The following is a 19,877-nucleotide window of genomic DNA, read 5'->3' as shown; positions in this document are numbered from 1 at the left end:
CAACTCAATATCTTTAAACCGTGTGGTTGCTTAGAATGAGCTGTTTGCAAGGCATCGTCAGCTAACTGCTGTAATATTACATTATATTACATTATATCATGTTGCAGTGAAATAGCAGTCTTATTTTTTATTTTGTTTAGTTTTTTTTTATCTGTTTTACCTTTTTAAATGAGAAAATAAGTATATAGCAAAACCAATTATGTTTGAATATATGTAAGCATGTTTCTTTATTTTACTTCAATATTTTGTCCTTCAAGGCAAGAAAATAGAATGCGGCACACAGCTGAACGCTAAACTTCCCGCTCTCTATTGATCTTATACACTTGCTATTTGACAGTTGTGGTTTTATGTTTCAGATTTTAATCATCTCTGCTGGTTCAGGGTAGTCATAGATGTTTGGCTCCTCAGTTTTCAACTGGTGATGATTTGTAACTTATAAACAACACAATTCATGGAAGGACACCTGCCACTTTTACAGATGCTGGAGGCCCCGCGTTTCTATACAGCACATAAAATAGAATATTTGTGGGAGACTTGCACCGTAAACTTTATAGGTGCAAGATTTGTTGTGCCATATTTTATTAAATCAAATCCTGGTGGTTCTTCATGCTCTCCCCGTGTGTGCTGAGCCATGCAGTCAGTGCTGTTTGGAAACATGCATTTGCATTTTATCTATTTCCACAGTTGCTGCAGTTGTCATTTTTACTTTCAAATGATCAGTGATGTTTATATTGTTTAAGATTATACCTCTTATAATACTAGTTAATCATTGTTGCAAGTGATTATATGTTTTATGAAGCATTATGAAAGGATTACATTTAAAAATGCATCAATGCATCTTTTCATACATCAAGTATCCTTATTTATTGTTTGTCTTTTTCCTCTACAGAATCACTCAAACTAAACTGGCATCGTAACTGACATTTAATGTTGAAAATAGTGTGGAGGCAGCCATGGAAGTGAAGGAACGTAGACCCTACCGCTCACTCACTGCCCGGCAGGACTCAGAGCGCCGTTACACCAGCTCCTCAGCAGACAGTGAGGATGGCAAACCCAACCCCAAATCCTACAGCTCCAGTGAAACACTCAAGGCCTTCGACCACGACTCGAGGATGGCCTATGGGAGCCGTGTCAAGGAAATGGTTCATCACGAAGTGGATGAGTTCAGCCGGCAAGGTTAGCCTTAGCTTTGCCAATATTAGAAATACTGTGCGTTTATGTCAATAGAAGAGATTGTCATTGACATCTGCATGGTTCATCTATAAGTATAATAGCAGCGCACAATGACATGGAACCAACAGTTATTAGGTTAAGGGCACGTTACTGCCTGGTCTCAATATATGCATCATTGCTTTTTAATGAGGAGTCTCTTGGAAATTCACATTCAGTCGATGTAGAGTTCACACCGCATTGTTTGACTATTAACAGAGGTGGCCAGGGATTGAACTAACAATGCCAGTGTTAAAAACTGCATGGGAGACATGCATACCTTTTACATGCTCATTCAAATGTATTATTGATCATCAAAGTTCAAATCAGATGTGATGGCACTGTGGCACTGTCGAGGTAGCCTTAAATCCAGCTGAAGCATATCTCTGCAATTCTATTAAAAGATTTTATGTGGTGCACTGAAGGAAAGAAACAACTACCATGTGCATTTTTGATTGATTGATTATTTTTTTCATTTTCAGCAGTTACTAGTGAGATTCTCAAATCATCATCAAGGACAGCTTTACAGGTCTCCTGACTTGTGGTAGTAATTCTAATTACCTTGGTAGAGAATTTAGGAGAGAGAAAACTGAATAGACAGATGTCTCAGTTTTGTAATACGACATTTAAAGATTTTAAAAGCTGTGAAATTGGCATTTGAAAAACTGCTGTTGCTTATGAACGAAAGACAAAAACGAAAACATCAGTTGTATTTACTGTAAAGCCCCAATGTGCAGGGTCAAACTCTGGCCACTCCTCATGGTAGAAACAAGACACAGATCTGACATCAGGACAGAGAGAGAGAGAGAGATGAACGTGGTGAAAGCAACACATTGAAAGATGCCATAATCACATAATTATTTTGTACATTTATGTACTAAATGTACCTGCATCTTCATGTAAGTTTTGATTTGAAATGATTACTGCACCTTTCAAGGCCAAGATACTACTGTCATCTTTTTCTACAATGAATACAATTCATTATGTTAAGTGATGGCAGATTTAATTACCAGAGCTTTGTTTTTATTGGCTTGCTGTAGGGGCAGACTTTTCCCTTCGGAACCTTGGCTTTGGAGAGGCCCTCCCATCCCACGTAGCCACGTACAGGACTGACATGGGGCTGCCACACCGTGACTACTCAGTCAGTGTGGGCTCAGACGCAGACACAGAGACGGATGGCATCATGTCGCCGGAGCATGCGGTCAGATTATGGGGCCGCAGCAACACCAAGTCAGGCCGCAGCTCATGCCTCTCCAGCAGGGCAAACTCCAATCTAACTCTCACTGACACTGAACACGAGAACACAGAAAACGGTACGGCACTTTTCTCTTTTACTTTTCTCTGCCCGTCCTTATCAGGCATGCTGATATTACACTGAGTCTTTTTCCATGTGGATTTGATTTTGATTTCGAAATCATTTTTTTAAGCATGTTCTTGTACACTGAAGCAGAATGACATGCTTTCTGTTGTCTTTGAGACAACAGAAAACACAAGCTGGACTGTTCTGCATGGTACAGTCCAAGACTAAATGATGATGATGATGTTGGTTTGGATTTGTTTAGTTTTGACAATGCTCAAATGGAATCCATAAAACCACAAGATGAATCTAAGTAAATGTCTGTTTGCAATTTTTCATATTTTGGCTAAAGACTATCAGACAATTACCTGTATTCCAGTACAGCCAGAAGTTTGGCATACCATTACCTCTGCTGTTTATGATTCCCAGATAATTTTATTCTTGCTTTCTTTTTGTTGCGGTGTGTAGATCACTATGTGATTTAGAATTGAAAATGTGTGAAACTGTCAGGTTTCTTGGTGAAATCAGTGCTAGGAAGTGGGAAGCTATATGTATTGAATTCATCTGTCTGTGGCTTGGTGTTTTCCCCGAGGGCCAGATGAGCCTGTGTGCTTGCTCAGAAGGTCACTTGAGCTCAGGGAATATGTAACTATGAGCCATGTCAAGTGCCGGAAAATGTCAGAAAATAATAATAGCAGTTCTGCTGAAGATACTCTTATCCAAATTGTAGATTAGTGTTCTTTAAAGTCATGATATTACTGAATTTTGTTTGGAAGCAGAAATACCATTTGGATGCTCAGATCGCCCCCCCCTTCCCCAGTGCTTATTTGTCAGTAAGCTCAGTTACAGCTTAGTAATTGCTTGGATAGTGTATACCCCAAAAGAAAAAGCCCTTGGAGTAAAGTCAGTGCAAGGTGGAGGCAGTTCCTGACAGACAGGTTTCCTTTAGCCACATAACCATTTTGTGTGTGTAATGTCTACTAATTTCTACATTTGTTTACCTGAGTTTCTGCCAAAATTGATTCTTTTCCAGTTTTTTTTGACAGGGAGGTGCTATGTAGTAAAATGTAAGTTCTTTTTCACATTATGCAAAGTTAACCACCAACCTAAATCATGCATATTAACTGGCAGATTTATGATACTGTTCCCAGGATACTTCAGAGATAGAGGAACTCATCAAGGGCCTAGCGGCAAAATTCTAATTGCCCCTGCACAGCCTTACAGAGAACCTTGTGAATAGTTTTGCATTTCAGAGTGTGTCACATTATGTATTAGCTTCTTATTATAACTGACAGAAATGACTCTTGGAAGTGGAATCCATTTGCCCGAATGACTCAGGGAGAGAATGTGGCATCCCTCTGCTTGATCATCTGAGATGCCAAGGGACTTGAATTTGGCTGTATTACTGTACATAATTAAAGAGAATCTCCTTGGATGGCTGTTCAGGGGTTGGTATGCTGGAATGTATTCAGCCGTAGCTGCAGCATCATGCTACATCTGTGAGACCCAATCGAGATTCTAAGCACCCTTTTATTTAACTCACCCAAGCAGAAAGAGCACTTGTATTCAGCATTTAATTCAGTAATGCCTGATAACATACAATTTATATATGGCAAGTTAATTAAAATCCATCGAGCAGGTCTGCTTGTGTGTGCTTTAATCTCTTTAAATCAACAAACCATTTACTCTGCTTTAATGTATTCAAGCCGCTGGGCAGCTCTCCACCTCTTCACATGTGACTTGCTTGACCCTGGTTTTAATGCATGCAAATAAGTGATAGCGATTTTGGAACAATTTTCTTGACGCTCAAGTGATTCCGAGGCATCCCATTTTTACTGTGAATAAAAACACTTGCAGATAATAATGTGCTTTACTAAGGTTCATTCCAGTTGTGATGTAATAATAGAATTAGTTGCTGCCTTTGTTGTCGTTCTAACCTCCTACATGATGGGTAGACAAGTAACAATGGAACGTTGCAAAGTCTATAGTCTATGTACCACTTCAGACTGATGAATTTCAAGCACTGGCGTTTGTTGAATATTGGATGACTAATTATGTCCAGCACCGATTGTTAATGCGTGCTTCGGTGTGTTGTGTCTGGCTACATCCATACCCTGTGCATGTGCATGGGTTGGTTAGAATTTAAAGTGCATTCATGCAGTGTGTACTGGTATGTGTGTGTCTCCTACCCAGCATGCCTCTGGTCCCTAGGGAGCCCCTTGAGGACACTTCCAGCAGCCAGCGACTGCTGAGTCATTGCACATCCTACAGAGGCTGAACAGCAAGCTGGCCAGCCCAACCTGCTGGGTTTTGGGAGAGGGCTGCTGTTCTTTGGTTTTACCCCATTACAGCGTATCCAGATGTGTGCTCTAATCCCAACTTTCCCCCACTGTCAGGACTATTACATTTCCGTAACCATGACAACAGGCACTGGAGATAGCCACAAAAGCCTGCTGACTGGGACTGTTATTCATGTGTTCCATAACCTGCGGAGAAAAATAATGCGGATAAGGCCTACACAGTTCCTGTTCATAGAAAAATGCTTGTGACTGACACCGGTATTTTTCTAAGGACAAAATGTTATTAATTTGAGTGGGCGGTTAGTTGTGTACTGATTTGGCTCTCCCTTACTCCATCCTCCTGGGAGATCTGTTCTATATTGATTAAAGAGATATATATATCGCCAAGCTTTGATCTTACTCCCAAGTGTGATTTAGCGATGCTGTCTGTCCCTCTACATCGTAGTATTATTCAGAGCGATATGGATTTGTATTATGCCAATGAATGGCAGAATATTATACAGTGTGGGACTCATCTGTGTGATATTTAGTTTTTAGAGTTAGATTATTTTTTATTATTGCTCATTACTCATATCACGGTAGCTGTTGGCATTGCTTCAGGGCAAAGCCTCTAGGAATTCCAGTGAAATCTTCTTGTGAAAGTCCCTCCACAACCATCAGCACGCAAGCAAGTAGTGGAGGTTTCTCTTGAGATCTCCACTCACACTCACTTTTTTGTTGAACTTCTTTAGAACACAGCTTTGACTGTTGGTTGTGTTTTAGCACAACGACACAGCAAAGCACGGTGGCAAGTACTGATGTTGTATGGTCCCAGATCCATCTGTGCTTTAAAAGTACGCAATAAAATCTTCAGTCTGAAATTCTGGCAGGTATCCAGAGGAATGATGCAAGGATTGGTGCGATGTCCTCCTGTTTTTAGTGCCAGTTGAATCTCTGGCTGCTGCGCTGGATGAGCTGAAGAGTGGGCTTGTGATAACCTAAAGGGAATTGCAAGTAGATTAGATGCAATGAACATGCAAAATGTAAATTTCCAAAAAAAATTCAAACATGAAAGAAGCATGTTTGTAGAAAACATAACGGTATGATTATTATCAAAATATTACCACTGTCATGAGACCACATCACCACGTCCACATCAGTAGACGTCATGAGAAGTTTAAAATATTCTGTTTGTCCATATTATTCTTGCATTCCACATGGCTTTGTCTTCACCACACCAAGCAAGCATGGGAACAACACACTTTGAGACTCCTCCACTGACTAATGATTTGAAATAACAAGCAAAAAAAACAGGACTTGAAGATGAATGATTCGAGTCGGGTTTCTTAATTCAATTCTGTGTTTTGCTCTTCATGATTAAATATGAGTCATCAATCAGCATTTTTACCTTCAAAGCACATAGTGGCTAATGTGCTGATGTGATCACGGTTTTAGCTGGGGTGAGAGCAATATTTATTGATGTTCAGTTGTCAGATGAAAAGTGGCCAGTCTTTTCATGTGGATTTACCGGGCGCAGCCTCTTTCCTGCATTCTCATGCAGATTTGTTTACAGCAGTCGAGACAAGGTTTTTTCTGCCTTTGTTGCTGCTGATGACCTAAAAATTTCGTATTGAGATATAAAGTGCCTTACTATCATTTAGTTTGTATAATGTTAATGAAACTGGTCTGCTTTGCACATAATTACTCAATTCCTAAAATTACTAATATGAATAAATACCTCCACTAAAACAAAAAACTACAACTTCTTCTTTTTCTTCTTCATCTTCTTCTAATCTTAGTTACAAATTCTACTACTAATAGCACATGAACCAAAATTATATATATAAAACAACAATAATAATAATTAGTTTTGCTCTCCTTAACAGAGTTACAAAACAGACTACGAAACAAACTTCTCACAGTAAGTGCGAACTCCACAGTGACATGATTTATTCCCTTGCTACCTGCATCAGACACTTGTTGGAGGGTTCAAGACACTGAAGAAACTTTGAACTATTGAAAGATTGAGGTTAAGAGCTCCAGGGCAGTGCTCAGTTGTTGAATCTTTGAACATAGCATGGCTGTCTATGAGGGACAGGTGTTCCTTGTAGAAACATGTCACAGCCCCAAAAGGCTGAGGGGCTTTGAAAAGCAAATCTCTTGCAGATTTGAACTTGAGCGGGGAGTACATCAGCCTGTCCCCCAAACCATGTTGATAGTGATTGAAAGAGCATTTGTTCAGTTCTATTCACTCTTGTTATTCTTGTCTCAAGCCACATTTCCCCTGCATAGAAAAGCACATACTGAGCTTGAGGCTGATTGTTCAATTTATTTGTTTTAAGGAATTGAATTCTATTAGTTTTTTTTTTGTAGTTTTCTTCTGTTAAATGCAGTGTTGTATTTTGAACCTGAGTTAGTAAAAGTTACAGAACCATTAGTGTTGCAAAGTCTAAATTACCATTGTTGTGTGCTACCACTACCACAGTCCAGTGTAGCTAACACAGTGAAATGTTTTCTGGTTGGGATTTCTTTGGTCATTATTCACTGGACTACAGATGAGTTACAACAGATGAATTAAAATAAGGAATCATGTTCGAAATAAACCTTCTGCATAGTGATAGTTTTCTAAAAGTAACCACAGAACAAGCAGAATTTTTACACTTTGATACAAAACCCTTGTACCTTAATCCTGTACCTCACAGACTGTGCATACTGAAATACCAGTGCTGATGGCCACGCCCTCCTGAGGTGAATAAGCAAATTTCTTTGATGCACACTCCACATTTAAGATGTGTTTTGTCTTTGAACTGATTCCCCGGAGCTTCGCCACCATATTAGGAGCCTGTGGGGTGAAGTGAAATCAGGCTTCCAATTAGACAAGACGTTTCCTGTATTACAGGGCAGGATTCATGAGGGCATGTTTTACAGCAGTGTGGTAGGACCACAGAGATGGGGTTTCTTATTGTGACCTTGGAGTAGTAGCATATTTGCACACACCCACACACACACACGACAAGGCACATGTGCAGAGCAAATTAGGAAATAGACATTTTTTACATGAATACATGGACAGGAAACGAGAGCAGTATTATCAGGTCTGCCTGGTTTTTGTGTGAAATAAAAGGGACAAAAACTCCCATTTCATGCAAAACCACAAGCATGCTGTTGCTCTTTTTATTTTAATGATACATTTAATATGGTCAGTAAAGCCTTTCTTGTTTTAATCTTTATTGTTTTTATACAGTAGAGTTTAATGGTTAACATAAAACAGTTTTATGTGATGGTCTTATTTTAGTAAATGAAATAATCATAAATTTATAATAGTATGGCATGGAAGTGACTGTGCATTCCAGTGCACTGTAACTATGTGGACATTGAAATTGAATAATTATAAAATTAAATGACATTTTAAGTGTGATGGCTTAGCTTGAATGTTTTAACAGACTATGAGGAGTGCCTCTCTTTACCGTATACCACTGCTCTGCAGGGCTTTACTATTGATCACAGTCCTGCTTGTAATTCTCTGTGTAAGATCAGTCATATGTCAGTACTTACAGTAACATAAACCTCAATCTGCTTGTCTATTACTTTACATTACAGGGAGCAAATTTGACAAGAAACATGAAAGGCTTGAATTGAGAACTGATACAAAATACTCACTCATGTCTTTGTCAACAGAAATTACAGAAGAATGAATATCATTACCTCTTAACTGTAAACATTTTTATTAAACTATTCTACTTAAACTAGTTTTTTTTCCTAAATTTGGGTTCAAAATATGGGTTTACTTTTTAAATGTTATTTTTTGTCATAACATATTTCATTCAATTTACAGTTTTGCTTTCCATAAGAAATAACTCACATATCCAAAAACTTCAGAGCGCTGGTTCAAACAAGTCACAAGCTCGATCAAGATCAAAGAAAGTAAAACAGTGAGAGCTTTTCATACAGACAATAATTGCCTCTTTTTGACAGACGTCTTTTGTATTTGCTAAGTTGTAGTGACAAATATGTGTTAAAATTGTATTTTAAGAACAACAGAAGCCATTATGCCATTTATACATTTAGGATTAGTGATTAAATCAGTTTTCCTTTAGAGACAAATATAATCGCTTTTGTAAAACAGTGGTATTTTGATGCATCATTGCCTTTTGGCATCTGTGATAGAGACACAGAGACTGTGATCATTTGCTGTAGGGGACAGTGTTTTCTGTAATAGTGGGAACTGTAATTTGACTGCATCCACATCGAGCGCAACATGGAAGCTTGTTCTGAAACGGTCACAGGCATAGTAGCAGCAGAATATCAGGCGAAATGATGCTTCAAAGAAATCACTAGTGGTTTCTCAGCTCACAACAGTGGTTATTTCCACCCCCAGAATTTCTTGTGAAGTTATTTATTTGTTTACTTTTTTGGCAGAGTCTCTGCTCAGATCATGGATTAGTAGAGATATTCTCTGGCTCATTTGCAGGCTAATTTGCTGGGTTTTAGAGGCCCGTGTGGACAGTTTTGGTCTGTTATCTGTGGAGTTGCATACCCGCTCCCTGCCAGTGCTTCTGACAGTCTAAACCAACAGCACATCAGGGCCCATCTTACCACCAAGGCTCAGGGGCCTCACTACAGCTCAAAGCACGACATGGAGCAGGATGAGCCCTTCTCCATGGAGGATCATCCTAACCCAGCCTCACAACTTCTATCCATATCCATTTAACATACAGTCAATTATCTATGCTCATGTTATATTACTCCCTGCTTAAAATGGGATACAAATGGTGAGTCACTGATTTAATATTCTGCATACGTATCAGCGCATAGACTGACCTTATTAAACAGATCAGGTAGCGGCTAGATTCAACCAAACCATATTGAATACAATTTCTGAATTGTTTTTGTTCTATAATTGGAAAAATGTAATTTTACAGACCTTCGACAACAATATAATCAAAATCTTCACAAACCCCAAAAAACTTTATGAAAGTGTTGTGCAGTTAGAGTCAAATATTTCCCACTCAGTGAGGTTAACATATTTTTTAATTATAAAAGAAAAAAGCACTGGTATCAGATCAGAACTCAATATTGGCTTTCACCCTGGCCACTGAATGCAAGTTATTTGCACTCCTGACCATGAAACTTTAGTTGTATTTTTTCCCTCATACCCCATTCCATTAAGCACACATTACACAAAAAGTAGTATCTTATCTCATGTCATGTCATGTCATGTCATGTCATCTTATCGAGCCTCATTTTTTTATGTTTTTAAACTTTGTATACACTGTCTCTTGCAATAAAATTCCAGATAGCTCGGAACAACCAGTTATCTCGAGTGAAAGCAATTAGCGGTTGTTATTGAGGCCGAGGAAGCAGAGATCATAACGTGCTGTTGCCCTAGTATGAGATAGAAATAATAAAACTTCCATGCTGAGATTTCTCTCATTTGCGGTCACCTCTGATATGTAAAAGTCTCTGATACACATCCAGGTACAGAACTTTCAGGCTTGCTTGATTTACAAAAGAATCATCAGTAAACACCAGCTCTGGTAATGTGAATGTTTAAACTTCATCTTCCAAGACTGGTTAATACTTGTTATATGTTTTAAGGTTAAAACATACATAAATGCATGTAAAATACAAAATCCATTTTTTATCATGCTTGCGTACTCTTCAAACTGAAAAAATACACACCCAAGTACCTAACATCAAAGCACCTTTAATACATTTCCAGAAGATGCAGATGACATGTATCTATGACAGTAACTGCATCACATTGGGTGTTTTTTTTTTTTTTTTTGTACTTGAAAGCAGTAGCTTTGAACCGTGTGGAATACAAGATTGTCTCTGTGATAACTCAAACGATTGTTTGCGAGCATAACTGTATGATTGATTATTTGCAACATTCCCGCTTTTGTTCTCAGGCTTTATCAGTACTGCATGATTCAAAATAAGATTGGCACGCTTAAATATAGGGGTAGTGCACACATTTTCACACACATAAAGACCCTGCAATCCCAAAACCTTGTTGTGCTGGACAGCTCAGGTTCTTCATGGATTATTTTTCTCCTAGTGAAAGTAGCTAGGCACAGTGAAATTTCACAGCCTGTGCATGTTGAAGAAAATAGTTCAGAACATAAGCTTTAGATTTTCTTTCCCCTCTGCCTTCAGTGGTACCGTTGTCACACTAGAAACACTGGTCTTATCTCAGCTGTATGAATTGCCAGCTTCTGCAGCAGGTCGCAGCAGAGCGGTATTCTCTCTGTCTTCAAACCTTAATGCTTGCACTGTGTGAATTACCAAACACAGAGGCACTTTGAACTATTCGAACTGGCTTATTACTAGCTGATCACTAATGGTTTACAGTAGGCTGGATGTGTAACAGTTTTAGCATTTCATTTAGAGCCAGTGAAAAATGTTGAGGAGTGTGTGAGTTTAGGAATGGGTGGAGGCAGGTGTTAAACTACTTTATTCAGGAAATAGAAAATAAATTGAGTGCAATGAACAAACATTTTAAAATGGATCAGACTTCATATAGCTGCTAGTTATCCATTAAAAATTGATTTGCCTCAATCCTGATCCTGCTGATAAGCTCAGGACATCCCGAGTACAACATTTATCGTCAAAAAGAACCAAAATATCAAGTTTACTAATTGGATTGACTGCGGTAAGTAATATCTATGCAGAGAGATACATTGTTGAACGCAACTAATACAATACACTGTTTTACTGTATTCTGTTCACAGGATAGTGAGTTTAAAAGCCTTCTAAACATGTCACAATAAAAACAGCATATTACAGCATATTGGTGCTCCTGACTACTCATTTTAACAATGAACATGTTGAAGAGTTAATGTTCAGTATTCAGCAATGGAAAACATATATTTGAAATTTGCTGTCTGATTTACCACTGGTTTGACTGGTTTGAGTATTAAAGGATGATTCTGGTGTTCACATTGTTGCCCACCTGCAGTTTCTAGGCTCCATCTACCCCAGGCAACTTCATTTCTATTTCTGGTAATTTGGAATCTAGATTGGCTTACCTTGTTCTGACCAGACTCTACAATTACACTCTGAAAAAGGTGTTTCCTGTCTGCATAAGTAATCTTTATTAGTACATTCTTGCCACTGCCACTGTGTTGAATGCGTACTTGGAATTTATTCCAGGAAAGAGAATTAAGCCCTTAACCACGTAAATGGTTGATGAATCACCTAAATGGTTGCAAAATACTGATTCTAGATCAGGATTTGTATTTCTGTCCAAGTGATGCACCCAGCCTTATATTACGCTTAAATTCTTGTAACTACTTCTGTTATAAACAAACCCTATTTGCCATGTTGCAAACCCTCAGTGGCTTTAGGAATTATATAAGCACTTAGAAACACAAGCCTCTTGACAGCATGTATTTTAGATAGCCTTTTGAACTGTCATGCACTCAGTGGGAGCTGGGAGGCACACAAATCAATTCTTAAACACTGACAAAGTGTCTGAAATGAAAAACAGTGGGCTTTTATGTAAGCTATCTGGAGAGCATGATGAGAGGAGGAAATAATGTTTTAAAAGAGGTATGCTTCTTTTGCATGGAAGCATACATATTACTGTGATGTTTATACATAGCAAATCAAGCAAAGGTGGCCTCCTCAGTCTTCAGAGAATTCCCAAACAGTTGTATAGAATTTTGATTGGAAGATGTGAAGGCTTTCAATTTTTTAAGGCAGTGCTTAAGCTCTTTTATTGGGAATGTAGCTGTTTCTTAAGGGTATTCTTTAGAATTTTATTAGGCCTGGCCTAGAGTGCGCCGAGGAATGACAGGATGGGGATGGTGCCATCTTTGTTCAGCAAGGCCCCAGGCAAACCACATGTAGCCCTAATGAGTCGCTTACAATTTCAGGCTCCGCTTGCTCTCAAACACCAAAAGTAAACTTTTGTCTTTTTTCCCCTCACTATTCGGGGACCTTAAGAGGATTGTGGGGTCATTATTTATTCATGCCATTGTGTTTATTCACCAGCCTCTGTGTGTGATGGGAGAGGGAATAGAGCAGCTAGTGCAGACGGAGTAAAAGCTGATAATTATCCACTATTAGCATTGTTTTTTCAGCCATGGTTTAAGTCGGCTCAGTTGATGATCAAGCTATGATAGAGGCCCAGAAACATCCATTTTAAGCAGATTACCATGTGCACGTCTTTGAAGTCTGGAATCCTCTGCAGAGGACTCGCCAAATGGGTGTGGAGGGTTTTATAAGCCTGTTTTTACGCCACTTTTTCAGTGCTGTTAGAGAAGATGTCCTGTCAGTTACATACACTTGTGTTGACCAGGAGGTCCTTAAAAACAGCCATCACATGCCTGCAGGATGTTGTTAACAGCGAGAGGTGAGGAGACTGGAACCTTTACTTTTCATCCTTGAACAAAGAAAGCCCGAGGGATGCTTGAATAGGGCTGCATGGAGGGATTTAGCAACGTCAGAGCTCGTCAGAACTAATATTGATTCAAAAGACCAGTAATGCAAAGAGAAAAAAAATTTGGGCTTGGGTCTTAAAGACTAAGGATTCTTGAAAATTTATCAATTAGTGGTTACTCAGTTCTAAAAGAGCAGTTTGAAAACTTTTCAGTATTGTGGTGCATCAGCTAAGCTGTTCAGCTGTCCTGCACACTGTGTTCTCCATTTATTATCGGTGTCCAATGAACATTTCTTACGGGTAAGTCTTCAAAAATTGCTGCTCCTGGACTTTTCTATGAAGGTGGCAGTGCAGCAGTAGTAAGGTTTCTCCTCAAACAGAAGGTATTTCCATTCAGTTTATTTAGGATTTCAATTTCACATTTCCAGTCTGATTCATTCTTCTGTTTGTCACAGAGAAGTCGAAACAGATGGTGTCTTTCGGCTGGATTGCAGTGTACACTGTCTCTCTAACACAGAGATATAGAGTTGACTGGATGGATGAGAGTGGCAGAAGCAAAGGCAGGGACGTGGGTAGAGTGGGAAGAAATGTCATCTCTAGTCTCAGCCACTCTGGCCTCCTTTTCATCTTCCTAGGTGATACTCTGGAAAGTCAATGGCATCCGTACTCTGCTGTGTGCTACAGCTGCTTTGGATATGTCCGTCCTCCTCCATGCAGACGAAGAGATTAGCACTGAGCGATTACATCCTTAAATTGGTGTAATATAAAGAGAAGTGAGGGGTAGAGGTTTGATCTATCTGTGGCCCATGGCCTGTGAACATGTTCATGGAAATTGTGACAACTGCTAATTTGATCTAAATCACACATTTGGTGCTATTTCTAGCGTTCAAACTGTTCTGCAGGCACCACAGTATCTGTATTAAAGGCCAGAGTTTTTTTTTTCTTATTTTCTGGATTTATTGTCAGCATCCATTTATAATTTGGCATTCAACATCTCTTTGAGAGCGTACAGTAGTTGTAAGTAATGGATACTGGGTTTAAAGTGCTGATCGAAATGTTGTGGGTCAGCATTAAATGGAATTGTGCCGGAATTGTTCTGCGGTAATGCTTTTTTATTACACACAAATATAATTTCCATTTTCTCTGTAATGGTTATGTCTATAAAAAAACATTTATGTGTATTTACAATTTGTTTTCAACCTTATCATGCATTATGTTCACTCTCTGTTATTATGATATTGATTCCTAGCAGGTTAACGGCACCGTCAGAGAAATTTTTATCATTTTTCCAATGTTGGTTCATAAAAGCTCATTTCCCACTTCCTCTGCAAGAGTGTCTATGCGACAGTTTGTGTTTTTCGTTGTGTAGTTTGGGGTAGGGTGTTGGGCTTCGTGTGGTGTCCTGAGGTATCATAGTTTGCCTGAAATTGCACCATATCAACTGGGGAAATTCTTGTAATCCTGCAGCAGGCATATGTTTAGCATAACTTTGGGTAGATCGTGTAAAATCAACTAATTGCTTGAATTTACTCAAGTAAAAAAGCGGAAACCAAATATTTTCTAAAGACACATGTTTTAAGCCAGTTTATCACTTGCATTTGCTGCATTAGGCTTATGACTTTTTCAAAACACTCCCTTTGAGCTGCACAGTCTCATTTGTTTTGTTTTGTTTTTTTACTGAGGGATCACCTATCAAATATTAATTTCATAAAAGGCTAGTTATGGCTTCCAGCTGTGCAATAGAAAACAATTATGTCAATTTGAGAATCCTAATGATGAAAAAAACTGAATTAAGCCATCTTGTTTGTATTGCCTGGAGAGGTCTGATAAGTGTAATTATTATCTGAGTACGTACACCAATAATCACAAGCACATCAGTGTGTTCCCAAAACATAGGTTTAAATAAAAAACATGAATTGGTTTTATAAATTATCAGGCACTATTATGAATTTAGCTCATGTTATAGCATCATCTCAGTTGTTTAAGCCACATCATGATTACTTGCAGTTTCAGCTGCTGTTACTTTGTCTTCCTGATAGACATCTGTGAATCCAGTGCCATCTTATTAAAATGGAATAAGATACAAGTGTTTAGGATACAATTTAGGATAGGATACAATTTATCTTAATAATTCTCTTTTTGTAATACTTCTTATTGTGAAGTCCATTGCCTTCATTGAGCTTAGTAATGTTTACAAGGAAAATAGAGATTAAAAGTATGTCCATATTGATGAGTAGAAAACATGTTTTAACCCTGAGGAGACAATCAGCCTTAGTGTCAGACTGTATGTGTGCAGTTGCTTTGTCATTTCTAATTGATAAACTGTAATATCTTCGTCTGTTTTTTCATAGTGTTGCTATCAAACAACAGAAAATTTGAAAAAGGGTGTATTTAATTCCTTCTGTCATTGAAAGTGACCTACAAGTCACAGGCTCATAGCCCAGAACAGAATGTACAATATAAAGTAACCAAAACAAATCAGCTCGCTGGAATGAATGTACTTTGCCTTACAACTACCAGTTAAGACACCGTGTATTTCAATTCAAATATAGTTAAATGTTTGCTGGTTAGCCAGTATTATTTACAATTTGTATATTGTGATATAGTACATTTTCTGGAAATATGAATAAAATATTATTTATAGATATCAAATGCTACTAAATTTGCCAAATGGGAACCAGTTAATCAAATACCTGAACTAAATATCCTATAAATCCAATATCACCAAAGAACAGTCCTGCTTATTGATTTGCAACATTGCGCAGCGTCCTAATACAGCGAATAATATTAAACCACAAAACCTCTGATGTTTGACCGATTTCTAATTTCACAGTATATTGTACTGTATGTAGTCATGTCACCCAACCTTAGCCAGTCTGTTGGTCTGTTAGCCAATATTCACCCCAGCTTTCATCATGCTACACTGCAAAAAACACCACTATAGGGCTTCATTTTCTTCAGTCACAAATATGTTACATTTCTAAGACTGTCAGTGACATAAAGGCAGGACTAACACTGCCTTTCCACAGTCTTTGAAGTTCAATCCAAACCTAGAGCAGTGATATAGTAGGCAAGAGGGCACATTTAATCTGTCATGGCAGAGCTCATATACTGCCAGTCAGTTGGAAAAAATCAAAAAGGGCATCACACCTGCTTTCATGGGTTAAGCAGCTCTAACGCCTTTGTATAGCACAACATTTCCAGGACAACTCGAGCCTGACCAGTGAACATGTGCGCTGCACACTGTAAACATGGCCACTAGAGCTAAGCAACAGGACATCATAAGGGGGACAAAGTTGGACTGCTGAAAAGGGAATTGATGATGCTCAGGCAATTCAAAAGCTATTAAATATCCAATTAAGGTACCTTGTTGGCCAAGTTACCTTGTAGGCAAATATAGCTCAATTAATAGACCATTATTTGTATTAGGATCAGCGTAATAGGCTTATTTGTAAAACCAACTGTTTCTTTATCCCTTTGAACAGACTTACAATGCATCCTTAATGCAATCTCACACTACAGTATAAATTAGTTATTATGACTTAGTGTTCTAGTCTAAGCAACATGAAAACTCATGGTTCATTTTCACTTAGAGTACACACTTACTACAGAGTACACACTGCTCAAGATTCATTATGATTATCTACCCTGTAAAAATGTTTTTCCCAAGCAGTTACATAAGAATTACATGTAGGATTAACATTAGCAATAGGCATGCATTTATACCAAAGTTCCTGAGGATGTCCCAATCTCCAACACACACAATCACAGGTGATTTTTATTCCATAACCTGCGTTAGTCTGAGATACAACTGGCTGGTTTAACGTGCAATGCAATTGTAATGTAACACAGACGTTTGTGTGTTCGCAATAGCCTGGTGCTGGTTGCGCAAGATTTAATCAAGGTTACCGGTGGATCTGTGTATAATCATACCTGCCGCCTTCAGATGCCTTCTAAGAAAGTTAATCAACTGGAAGGGAAGGCCTTCATATATGAAAGCTATGGCTGACAGATGCTGGTAAAAATCAGACATTTATCAATTCAAATTTAGCGTTCTTTCCTGGCATCACTCCCATAATCCAATTTTTATTTATTTTATTTTTAAATCTGTGCAATTAGATGTCTCCTGATTCAAGAATGTATATATTATATAATGAAAGTGACGCAGACGGCAAAATATACATAAATGAGGGCTGTCTGATTTTGCAGAGAGTTATAAAGCTGCGCCTCCACCAACTAGTGAACATGCAAATAGCACAGAACATGTAGTGGACAGCCCAAAATGCAGTGAATCTTGACACCAAAGTTGCATTGCGCTGCTGGTTTGCCGGTGACAGTCGGGGGCGTGTCACTGGCATTTCGCCGTGACCTCCACATGCAAATACAGTGAGAAATGTGGTGTGTGAGTGTGGCCCTTGATGGTGGCGGTAGCAGTCAGTCGATAATTCGAGTGAAACAGCTGAAAATATGACAAAAACTTTAAACATGCCATCACGTCTTGGAGTGAATCCCATTCCACCTACACGATGACAAAATTGGTGCCGGGAGCAAATTACGCAACATTTTTCTGCTCTGACAAAGACAAACTGCCAGCCTTTCACACACCCCTGTAAGAATGTTACCACACAACTGTCCAAGTCAATGTGGTAACACACAGTATCTTGTTTGCCTTGGCGTCATTGCAGAATATTAAGATGTGAATTAAGCATTAGCATTGAAAGAAAATGCTGGTATCTTGACTACATTAATCATACATGTGGACCATCGTGCTCTGTGGTAAAATGGAGATTCAACACAATCTTCATTTTACAACAAGAGTAGCAGTGTGATGATGACACTCAGTCCCCGCTGAGACTCTGAGTCATTCCTCTGCGTCCTGTATGCTTTGTATGCCACATGGCATCAGTTGATGGTACGGGACAGGCGCCGAGATGTTTGTTTTTTTCTTCACTGTTCATCTGCAAATACGCTGCATTTTTTATAGATGCTGCCCGCAGCTGTAGTCCTTGAGCAAACAGATAATTCCTGTTGTCACCGCAGAGTCACACATCTGCTGCACCTTGCTCGGCATTGTGGGTGTGCACTACATTAAACTAAGGTAGTCATAGATCCTATTTACCATTTTGTGTATTTGAAGAATAACAAGTTAGAGCAGTTAGAGGCAAAATCTGAATATTAGCGAGGTTTAGAGAGACAAAGAGAGAGAAAGAGAGGGAACTAAAAATCAGGACTCTCCAGATGAAAGATGTTGACTCTTCTTACTCGATTACATCCTCCCTCTAAATTATATTCTCTATTTACTTGATTTAATTCTCTCTCCCTTAGCCAGAGAAGACTTCTCAAATTAAGACTTTTTTTTTTTAAAACACACATACATTTTCACGTCTATATTCGTACTGTGATAATGACTGATTCTGCTTCTCTCTCATGCGCAAACTTGATCATTGTGATTAGGCTCATATTTTCCAATGCATGATTCTGCATTACAGTCCCTACAAATAATGATTGCAGTTACTGTGGGTGTGTACATCTTAAACAACTGTGCTGATGTCTCCTCCTGCCTCCACTTGTTAGTCAACACATACACACAAGTCGAAGCACACAGCCAACGCACGCACAGATTGATCACATCAACATAACATACAGAGATTGTCAGAGGTCTTTGGAGCACAAGGTGTATCCACAAATCCTTTTGAAGTTTGAATTATTTATTGGTTTTCGTGCTGACACGATTAGTCAATTAATTGATTGGTTGATTGACAGAAAATAAAAAAAGGAAACAACTTAAATTGATGAATTGTTAATGTCATTAATGGAGCTGGCTCCAGAATTTTAAATGTGAGGATTTGCCTTCCGCTGTTTTTCTATAATTGTAAATTGAATATTTTGGTGTTTTTAATTATTAGTCACACAAAATAAGCTATTTGTGTCACCTTGAAATTGTGATTTTATGACATTTATTAGACCAAATGATGAATCGATTAAAAATAACAGTTTCATCTGTAGAAGTTACTGTTAATTACAGCCATAATTGTGTTATGAAGCTGTATTATTACTGTTAAAGTGTCAGTTTTTGACACTGGGTGATTCTGATGTTACAGGTATGAGGTACAGTAGCTTTAAGGCATACTGTAGATACAACCTTGCAATGAGAGTCTGCTTGGATATTAATTTTGACGGCAAAAAATGTTTTATATTCATGCTTATATGAGCTGATATTTGGCCAATATTCAATAAATATAACCTTTTCAACAACTTAGCCTCTCTCCCAGAAACTGATGGTGGTTTGGGAAGAAGCTCTGACTCAGCTTCAGTTTAGTGATATCACACTATACAATGTGAGACATTAGAGATTTGTGAACCAGCATAGATTTTCTTACGCTTTGCTTCCTATAAGCTACCAAGGTGTCTGCTCCTTCAACATATTTAGTTTTATTAGACTAAATATTTCAAATCAATGAACAGGACTGTTTTATGGCAATATTAGATTTTTAGGATTTTTGCATATATGGTAGCTAAAACAAGAGCCATCTGCTTATATTATCTATAAATGATGTCTAAATTGAATCTCTAGCAAATTCACTAAATCACAATATATATTGCTACATGATATAAAATGATATATAACATGAAATATGTAGTTTTTCATATTGCCCAGCATCACCTGAGGTCATTGTATTTAACCTGCTTTACAGTCACTGTATAG

General features: G+C 38.3%; 1 protein-coding gene across 6 annotated transcripts in view; it reads left to right on the top strand.

Annotated features, from left to right (window-relative positions):
* Window positions 1-953: 953 nt before the first annotated feature.
* The window catches only part of tenm4 (teneurin transmembrane protein 4), a 109,824-nt gene continuing 90,900 nt past the window's right edge, over window positions 954-19,877 (top strand). For 2 of the 6 annotated variants that reach the window (XM_070906338.1, XM_070906339.1), the window contains exons 1-2: window positions 954-1,176; window positions 2,250-2,522. In XM_070906338.1, coding sequence (XP_070762439.1) covers window positions 954-1,176; window positions 2,250-2,522 — 496 coding nt within the window. Of the gene's footprint in view, window positions 1,177-2,249; window positions 2,528-19,877 lie in introns of all 6 variants that reach the window. The other 4 variants (XM_070906341.1, XM_070906340.1, XM_070906343.1 and 1 more) reach the window with 2 other exon arrangements.

The sequence above is a fragment of the Enoplosus armatus genome, chromosome 5 (assembly GCF_043641665.1).
Source record: "Enoplosus armatus isolate fEnoArm2 chromosome 5, fEnoArm2.hap1, whole genome shotgun sequence".
NCBI lineage: Eukaryota > Metazoa > Chordata > Actinopteri > Centrarchiformes > Enoplosidae > Enoplosus > Enoplosus armatus.
This window is presented reverse-complemented; position numbering and strand designations above follow the sequence as displayed.